This window comes from Chaetodon trifascialis, chromosome 2, assembly GCF_039877785.1.
Source record: "Chaetodon trifascialis isolate fChaTrf1 chromosome 2, fChaTrf1.hap1, whole genome shotgun sequence".
Lineage (NCBI taxonomy): Eukaryota > Metazoa > Chordata > Actinopteri > Chaetodontiformes > Chaetodontidae > Chaetodon > Chaetodon trifascialis.
This window is the reverse complement of record NC_092057.1, coordinates 5,942,266-5,952,406: the sequence shown is the minus strand read 5'-3', so window position 1 is coordinate 5,952,406 and position 10,141 is coordinate 5,942,266. Positions and strand designations below refer to the sequence as shown.

Sequence of the window (10,141 nt, the reverse complement as noted above, 5' to 3'; positions counted from 1 at the left end):
GGGAGTTGGAAGTGAGTTCTGTTAATTACCTATCAAACAAAGATGGAAACCGGAAGTGGCATAAAACCGCCTCGCTTGCCTTAAGTAAAATCTTAACTTACAAAAAGTTGTACAAAATCAATTTTGTACAGCTGTCTGAATACTATAATTGCAGCTGGGAAACATAACCAGATATTCTAAAGTGCCGATTATATTTAGTTTAGTTTAGTAGTGCGACTTCAGGCTATTGAAGACATGGGCATTGGTATACTGTAAGTATTAATAGAAGGTTGTTTAATCCTCAAGTATTCTGATGGTGAGATCATAATTTGCAGGCTGTAATTGCTCAGGATGTCTACAGTCTTTTAGAAAAACTAGTCATTATTCAATTGTCCTCTGTGACTGAAGCTGTCAGCAGGGTAGGAATTAAAGATGTGTGCACGCCTGTGTGTGTGTGTGTGTGTGTGTGTGTGTGTGTGTGTGTGGAATGGTATTAATTTTAGAAGACTAAAAACACCATCAGCATGCACAGGACAGAATCTTTTCTTCAGCATTGGATTTCTTTTACTTTTTACTGTTCTATCCCTTCATCTTCTCAATCCCACTCAATCATAATGGAAATCATATTGAAGAAAGAGGACACATGCGTAAGAGGTTGGATTTTATTTAGTCCACTTTTAAAATTTACATTTTCCGTCGAGATTCATTAAAAAAGATAAAGCATCATCAGCTTTGCAGACCATATCACAAAGAGACTGCAGTAAGGAAAGAGTGAAGTAGAACGAAGATGGCTTAGTAGGCACATTTTTCAAATGATACATGTTAATCTAATCGATGGCAAAATATGTACAGCAATGATTTTACCTTGTGGTAGCACATGCTTGGGACTTCTGAGTGAGAGTTCACAGGTTAGTAAAGCACAGATCGATGCAAACATAAAGACTTTTTCACTGTCTATAAAAGATGTATCAAGTTGAGTATATGTGGCAGTCAATTTCCCAAAACTGTATGCCAGTTCAATTCGAAATAAATTAAACCTAAGAGGAGAGAGAAATGAGGAATATCAATTAACTTGTGAAACTAACTGACCGGCGCTTGTCAAACTAAGCATTTTAACAGACTTTAGCAAATGTTCCTCCATATGAATTAAGAATACTGAGCTAAAAGTGGACACGACATCCACCTGATGAAATAACATGAGAAATAAATTAGAACTGGATAGTTGTATTAGTATGCATTTATAAAGAGTACCTGATTTTCTCTCTCTCTAGCCTAAGTTTGATACCTTTGCATAACTTATAGAAAACCTGTCACGTTCTTTTAAAAACTCACAGTAATTCATTCATTCATTAATCACAAGTCCTGATACCACCAAAGACGGGCACAGGATTCTACCCTGCAGAATCCACATACCTTCGAGTCAAACACGTTATATATTCCATACAAATAAAGGACACTTTTCCTGTTTATATACATAACACTTTTGTACAGTCTTTGCACTTCCATTATAACAGATTGAAGCATCTCCACATACAAAGTAAATGGAAATCAGATCATGATCAGTGGATTAAACCTTGAGTGAATCCAAAGCTTAAATTGAGCACTTGGTTAGGTGTAAAATGAACAAGTTCAACTGCCTTTGCATTGAAAGATAAAAGAAATAAAAATCTGAAATTCTGCTGTACTGGGTTATCTGGGGATCAGGTTTGAAGTTTGGCTTAGGCACAGACTGAGTCCATTTTGGCCATTCACCATAATTTAGTGGGGGGGGGGGGGATGGTAAAACTGACTTGTGATCAGTGCCCATGGAAACTTCACCCCACTCAAAACAGGAGAAACTGAAAAATCAACACTGTTAACCAGCTATGCTAACTAGTAGAGTGCTGTATTGACAAAGTGTTGTCATCATGTTATCTTGTGATTTCACCTACACTCCAAAACAACAATAAACAGCATTATAATTTAAGAAGATGTTAAGTCTGGATCAGCTCACCGGCCACTGAAAGGTGAACAGAACGAAAAACTCGAATCCAATATAGGAGGCAGTGAATGTTCAAAGTTTGTGAGTCTGCTTGAGTCAAACCCCAAAGACAAGTCCAGTCATTCCACCTGCTTTCATACTGCATACAGCTTATTCCTGGCTCACACCCCTTCCTACAACTGTACACACAGTGCTGTCCTAGGCCGTGCAGCAGTGTAAACTTAAGACAGCTGAGTGGCTATGAAGCTCCACTGGCCCCTACACACTAAGGATCTCACTGAGGTGGAACGTGACAGCTGGACTGTCCCAAAGCACAAACCGCAGCCTACACTAGTGTAAAAGGCCCTGCAGTTTGGGGGTTTGGAAGGTGGGTTGACGTTCGGGACAACAGGGTCACTTGGGTCCTTTAGAAGGGGTTTCTGTCTCTGTGGATTGGCGGCCATCGTTCCAGGCTTCCCGGGTGCTCTTGAGGGCCTGTGTCCGTTGTTGGTCCACAACCACATAGTCAACACGTTCATCTGATGCTGCCATGCCGGTTCCATTGCTTTTCATCTGAAGAATGAAAACGTGCGAAAGGGCGGTGTTAAAATACCTTTGAACCGAACTTCGCTGATTGTGAACAGGTGTCTGAGGATGGGGGGTTGATAAATTCCTACCTTCCTAGGTGGGGTAGACTTGCCGGGGTCAAGATCCAAATCCAGGTACTCCACCTGTTTGTCTCCCTTCGGCTTCACCATAGGGCTGCTCCCACCATCCGCAGTCATGGGTGCACCAAGCTTCATGTTCTATGTAAGCCAGGAGAGGATGCTTTTACTGTCAGAAGAGGGACACTGAGGCAGTGTCACAGTGAAACAAAGCTCATATTTATCTAGCATTGTCACAATAACCACCATTTGTTTGCAAAGACTGCACAAGGTTTGACTGATATTTGATTTATCAAAAAAATTAGCAATTTCAAAAAGCATGTTCTGCCGGCAAAAACTACATTTAGCACCAACTTCAGGGGGCGCACATACAGGTACAGAGGGTTTGTAGACTTGAACATTTAGAGAATGAAAAAGACGACTGCATTAGACAATTAAGGCAAAATTAATGTGCATAGTCGTCAACAAAACCACTGTCAATGTAAACTGGTTGTCAAGTAGTTAATCTTAATATTATATGAAGAGTAGGGTCTACACCTGCTCTATATGGAAACTGTCCAGACACAACTTTTGTTGTGATCGTTGCATTATAAGAACAAACAAACTGTTAAATCAGTGAACTTTTTTCTCCTGGTCCCTTTGCTGACAGGCACCAGTCTGGTGAGGTTTCTTCACTGAAGCAAGGATGCACCATTTCTCTGACAAAGCAAACAAAAATGGGCACCAAACCAACGTGCAGAACTCCAGTTGCTTCAAAGCTGTGCAATGAAAAATAAGTGACTCTGCAAAGCAACTCGGATTGTTACACATTTCCATCTGAAATCTGAGAAGGCTTTTGGCACTTTGCAGAGTTTATGTTCTGTCATTATTTAGTGTATGGTGCTTTCCATATTTTCCCGTCGAATAAAGCAGCGGTTCATTGACTACACTTTGTGTTTTCCTTTGTTTTTGCCATGATAGCTTAGCATCAAATTTAAGATACGGATAAAGAGCTTTAGTATCAGTAGACAAAGCCAAATTTCTGGTATTGTGACAACACTATGATACGTATTAGACCAAAACGTAGAGTTAATTTCTAACTACAAGTGGGGTGATGTTATTAGAACTAGGATGGTGACAAAACTAGGACATACTGCTTGTCAGGAAAGTTATAGTATGCAACATCTAAAAATCACTGCAAACTGTATCCAAGCCAGTTTCTAGCAGGTGCTGGGGAGTGATAACAGCACAGCAAAGTATGTGCTATGTATTTGCTGAATTGCTGATCTAATGATAACATCGGAGACTGGTAACCTCTGGCATACTGACAGGGTAGGCCATGCATGTCTAACCTGGCAACCCTGCTCACCTCCTCTATGTTGTCAAGTTCCTCCACCTCCCTCTTTACAGGGGTGATGGGGACTGTGCAGTAGAAGGACTCCTCTCTACACAGAGTGAGAAGGAAGTGGTGACAAAGGAAAAAAAGAGAACAGCAGATGGTCAAGAACAAAATGCAGGAGAAAGAAAATGTACGAAGCCAGAGCCCGGAGAAGTCAGAGAAATGAGGAACTGGGGAGAAAGAAATAAACATGAGTGATGAAAGAACAGGAAGTCAGCAGACAATATCAAAGCAAATGTAGGAAAAAGATTAAATTGTTACAGCAAGAAAAAAAATAGGAAAATGGTATATCTAATAGCCAAACTGTAAGAGAAAGAATCCCTGCTGGCAGAAATGTATCCTATCAGTTTATGGCTGATGTACCCAACATTATTCTGGGTACATCAGCCGAATGTGCCTGTTTTCTGCAGACATTACCGAACAACTAAAAGACACTTTAACTTGATTCCATTTCAACCAATGCCCAAACAACAAACATGGATCTTTTGAACAACAGTAAGGGTACTGATCTGTCAAAATAAGCGTTTTTTTTAAAGAACACAAGACCTGAAAAGCATAAGAACAAAAATAGGGAATAAAGAAAGCAGAGTAGCAGGAGAAGAGGAAACGGCAAAGAGAAGAGCTGAAGTGGTGAGGAGTCCGTCTGCAGCAACCAGTAACCTGTCCACACTAACGTCTGCCTTCAGAAAAGGGATTTCTACTAGTTTCTGTGCAACAATTACAGCTTGACCTTCTACGGTGCATGGGGTCCAACCCTGAAACCTTTGCCTGCCTAATATGAACTATACTAATGATGTACAATAGTTTCAAGAAACCACAAAAAACCACGTGTCACAATGAAAATAAATCAGACATTTAGCACATTGTCTCTGTAGCTTTGATTATCTGTGATTTGAGAAGTATAAGAAAAAGTTATCATGCAGCTTCTTAAAATCAGAGGATGGTTGTGTGTTACATACTGGTTCATCTGTGGACATATTAGAGACCATGGCTACATAATTCTCATCACAGTCCTCGGAGTCAGTGCTGGAGGCCGTACTATGCACTGACGGGGGTCTCGTTGGCATTGGAAACCTAGAGAAACTGAGCAGCATTCACAATATTTACACACTGACTTCCAGGCAAATGCAGTCTCTGGTGAGCACAAAACACAACACAGACATAACAGACACAGCTATAAACCACTGCAGCCAGCAGAGTCCCTGCAGCATTAAGCACAGAAATAGACCTCATCCCAGATAAGCCAACAAACGGCATTCAGCACAGTGTTGCTGTGAGGCACATCCCAGAGTGGTTTGTATGAGCAGCGCGACTTTGGTCACATAGTGACTACAGTGATGCATGACGTGTTAGTGCCTACTTCTTCAGTTAATTGTGTGCTATATGTTCTACAAAAGGGGATGTTCACACTAAATAACCCTTTTCCTATAAAAAAAAGAAAGAAAAAAAAAAAACTCAACTGTGTTTTGTGTTGGTAATATAACGAGCAGGTAAGACAATGCACCCTGTTTCCATAACAACTCCTTTAGTCACCCGGAGATGAAGTGCAGCAATTTATTTTTATTGTCTTGTATCTTGTGCTCCTCTATAAAGTTATATTTTTCTCAACTTAAAAAAGCACTCTACTCCAAAAGCACTTCATGATGAAATATGAGGCACAGTGTCTCTTCTGAGACCCCCCCCACCCCCACTAGACATCAAACTCAGAAAAAAAACAGGGCCAATAGGAAAGCAGAGTTGTGTGAACACACCCTTAGTTGTTAGCAAAACGCAGAATAAAGAAAAAGGCTGCAGAACATTTTCGGTACTTACTCCCGAGCGAATGACCGTGTGACAGGCGAGCGGACGGGCGTGCAGGGCTCCTCCCATTCTGGCAGTGGTTTGATCTCGAGCGGAGCGGGTCTTCCTGAAGCAAGGCACACACACACCGTCAGTTTCTGCCTGAGACACACACTTAAGCTACACGGTGTAAGGATGGCAAAGGTCAGCACCACGAAAGTTACTGCAATGTGGAGTTCATCAACCTCTGCGTTCACAATCAAATGATTTGTTGAAACAATCATTTCTGATGCATATCAATGTTTGTGTTGTTTACATGTATGTTCATTATTTTCAGCTTTTATTTTGAGGGGAAAAAAACCCAGAAAATTACAAAATTTGAATAAAAAATGGAAACAGCCAAAGGATGTCCTCATCACTTCTGTGTGAGGATGTTAAATCTGTGTGAAATGTTGGTTGAACCAATCCGCCTGCTTTAAAAATCTCAAATACAATAAAAACTGAAAACGATGGGTCTAATGTTCATTGTAAAATTGTGTGCAGTGTAACAGCTAACGTGCTATCAGAGCCTCACTCACTGTACAGTAGCTGTTGAGCATTAATGCTCATTACTCGTGGCTTCTGCTTCTAAAAGATTTCAAACTACATACTTTATGAAGAAGGTAGCCACTGTTGGTGCTCACAGGCAGGAGAGTGGATATGGTCATTAATGTGTGTCTCTCTTTCATTAGATGATATCATGGTTCAATTTCCTCCTGAAGGACTATCTACTGCTCTCCAGAGCCATGTGAGTGTTTTTGTGACAATAATTCTGGTGTGGCTGCGACATCTGAATGTGCAAGCACAATATGAGAAACTGCAAAGAAAAACATAACATTAATGTTTGGGAAGAGAAATGTTAGTAAACTGGCTGCATGTCAGGTAGTCATATTAGAATGAGGGGATGTTTCGGTAAGATGATGAGAGAAACCGTTTATTTTTAAAGGCATGTTGTGACTGTTCATGAGCTCCAAAACTGTATCAAGTGAAATCCACCATGCATGAGGTGCACACTCATCCCCCTCCTGCTGGGATTTAAAAAAAATAAGACTGGATTAATGCAGCAGCTCTGACACCCATGTTATATTTTTAAACCTATTTGGGAAGCTCTGGAAGTATTAAGGTACAGTTTAATTGATTCTGGTTCGCACACAGAGCCAGCAGGCCTAAGAAACAACAGTAATCCCACAAAATACTACTGAGAGCATGCAAAGACTCGAGATGAAGGAGAGTTTAGACAGGTCACAGAATGGAAAGTTTCACAAACACAATGGCAGTTAAGTGTGGAGTACCTACCCTTACGTCGTCCCCTCGGGAATTCACCTACGGTTTGAGAGTCGGTTCGCTCTAAACCGACACCTTTTGCTCTTATTATTTTAGGACTCTGACCTGATTGGTGAAAGAAGACTTTGCTTATTATAAAATTTTTGGTGATGACAACAGTTCAGCCCTACTGTAACAACCGGCCTGCCATGCAAAGCGAAAGACGAGACTCTGCTGAACAGCAAAACGACACCCTCACGTACGCCCAGTCACCTTTTTGTGCAGCACACTTATCAAGAGGATGATTGTCATGACAACAGCAGACCCATACTGCCCAACATGCACCTCGCTCCATGCACCACGGCTTCCCACACAAAGACTGACATCACAGCTGTGCATGCACGATGAGCTGTGTGTAAGCACTGCGAGTACACTGACGAATCATGTCACGCTGAGACGGGCACATACAAACTGCGGCTCCCTTTACATTAACACACTGATCACAGCATCTTTCTGCAGCACTGTCAAGAGCAAAAACCTAAAAATGTGCCACAATCTCAGAGTAAGAATTCATTTCAGGTGTTAATGAAGTAAAGTCGTTTGCTGGCCTTGACTACAGAAGTCCAGACAGTCGAAGCAGAGAGGGAGGTGCACACGAGATGAACATTGCTGCTAGTGAGCTGATTAGTCCACAGAACAGAAGAACTTTGCATGGCTCATGGTAAATAAAGAAATGATTTATACCCAGTGGAAAAAAAAACAAAGAAGCACATGATATTCCACTTAACTAAGGAAAGCATTTACCCACACTCTCCACTAAACATCGAGTTTGAAAATAAGCCTGTCATGTCGGTGCTTCTCTTCAGTGACATTCTTCAATATTACCTGATTTTCTTCAGCTTCAGTCTAAATATCATGCTAATGATTTTTGTCCATATTCTGAATTCTCCATGCTTTAGCTCGTCTATGTGCTATTTCTAATACAAAGTACAGAAGAAAAGTTGACCAGCACAGCAAATTTTGTGCTGGGAGCAGCGGGACTGAGGGGAACCTCAACTAATGCTAATGTAATAATAATAATAATAATAATAATAATAATAATAATAATAATAATAATAATAACAGCCTATATTTGAACAGCAACTTTCGATTAACCAATTACAAGGTGTTTTAGATCAATTAAACCCATCAGAAGAGAAAGACAAATCAGGAGGGTTTGCAGATGTTTCAACACTAACCAAAAAATTGCTGTTCTAGACACAAGTGAAAACGAGGTCAATGCTGGTCAATGTATGAATGACAGAGAGGAAATGATAGATAGAAGAAAAACAAAGAATGAGTTTCTATTGTCGTACCTTTTAGGTAATTATGGAAGGGAAGCTTTATTCTACACCCAATGAATCTCCAGCTACAGGCCTAAATATTCTCTGCCCATAAATACATTTTTAAGGGCTGAATTTTTTTAAATGCAGAGAATTGGGCAAACACAGTATGAGCTGCTGAAAACTGATTATTTTATCCACTAACTGGCATTTATATGTTTAAGAGTTATGAGGACTCTACTGATGTGCCCCCTGTGCCAAAAAAATCTATTTCATATTCTAAGTTTTGAAGACAATGTGGAATGGCTGTTCGTTAATGTGCATCCAGGTTCATGAGCGTTGGACATTTCCAGTTCTGGCTTTTCTCTTGAAATCTGAGTAATGCCTTGAAACTGGTTGGCCTGCAGCACAGCAGCTAGATGATTTGGACGAATAATAATCTTTTTATAACTTTAAGTCCTGGTAGTCCAGAGATAAAGGATGCCAAATTTGGTCATGACTGGCTCAGAGGTCACAAAAAGACAACTTGTACATGGAAGGATTCCCCGCTGGGAAATGTAAGGCTCCATAACATGTCCTGTTTCCTTCAGTGACAATCACTAGCTGGCTTTTGGTTTGGTTTGCCTACGTGATGACTCCCCGTCTCCCTGATGCCCTTCAGTTCTCTTTCTCTCTTTGCCCACTTCTCAGCCTTTCAATCTGCCCAGATTGTAATTCCCCTTGCTATTAGGTCTTTCATCAAAGCGCTCCATTCAGATGAAGGGAACAAAGGGGATGGAGGTGACCACTCCGGGCTTCGGTCACTCCATGGCACAGGGACCAGCCCCCTCCAAAACGGTCTACAGGGCCTCTTGAGCTCGGGACAAAAGTGCTTTTGACAAGGAGCTTACTGTGTTGGTGTAAGAGGATGTAGCAGGCACTAAACTAATTCATCAAGAGGTGAAATAAGCTGGTCAAGGGCAGACGCAGAGGAAGATGGCAGAATTCAAGACAGCAGACAAACCAAGCAGACAAAAATGAGAGGAAACATTTTTCCACATTAATAAGGGCAATTAAAGTATGAAGAAAGACGCGGCTTTGAGGATGGTTGGGTCTTTTTCACACGGTTCTATGACCATGAGCCAGCACAGTGAGAACAGCAGCCGAGTGTGACACAAAGCCTGGTCAGTTGTTGCATTAGTGAATACCGAGCATACTGAAGGCGTTTAGTACAACAATAAACTTCAGCGCACATCAACTATGCAGCAAGACCTTGACAAACCTACAGAACATTTACGAAACACATCACAGCCACACGTGCATGCACACTCGCTGCCCCCTCACCTTTGCGATCAGGTTTGAGGTTTCGGTCCACAGGTGGGGGCTGGCAGTCGCTGGGCATTGGCCTGCGAGGAGGGGTCTTGGGGCTGGAGCGGAAGCCCATGTGGGCGGGCGGGGGGACCTGCTTTCCCAGGGACGAGAACTCCATGGTGCTCGGGGTCATGGGCACATAGTTCGCTTCGTGCATCGGCTCAGGCAAACTGCCGGAGTGATGGTGTGACGGGGAGTTGGCACTCATGGGTACATAGTTCTGGTCTACCTCTTCTGTGGACTGGCTACCCACCGGCATCATTCCTTTGTTTTTCTGAGGGTGACAAGGCATGCATACATGTTCACAAACAAAAGGACAGACACAGCTGGTATGAGGCTGCCTCTACACTCAGGTCACAGGGGAACAGTAATGATTTTCAACACTGTCTTTACAAAATAGCTGGTG

The 10,141-nt window shown here is 41.8% G+C and overlaps 1 protein-coding gene across 6 annotated transcripts in view; it reads right to left on the bottom strand.

Annotated features, from left to right (window-relative positions):
* Positions 1-624: 624 nt before the first annotated feature.
* gab1 (GRB2-associated binding protein 1) overlaps positions 625-10,141 on the bottom strand; it is a 52,799-nt gene continuing 43,282 nt past the window's right edge. For 2 of the 6 annotated variants that reach the window (XM_070978283.1, XM_070978300.1), the window contains 5 exons: positions 9,709-10,009; positions 5,795-5,888; positions 4,942-5,065; positions 2,617-2,745; positions 625-2,512 (listed from right to left, as the gene is read on the bottom strand). In XM_070978283.1, coding sequence (XP_070834384.1) covers positions 2,354-2,512; positions 2,617-2,745; positions 4,942-5,065; positions 5,795-5,888; positions 9,709-10,009 — 807 coding nt within the window. In that variant the 3' untranslated portion in view covers positions 625-2,353. Of the gene's footprint in view, positions 2,513-2,616; positions 2,746-3,952; positions 4,029-4,941; positions 5,066-5,794; positions 5,889-7,096; positions 7,190-9,708; positions 10,010-10,141 lie in introns of those variants that run through there. The other 4 variants (XM_070978266.1, XM_070978276.1, XM_070978291.1 and 1 more) reach the window with 4 other exon arrangements.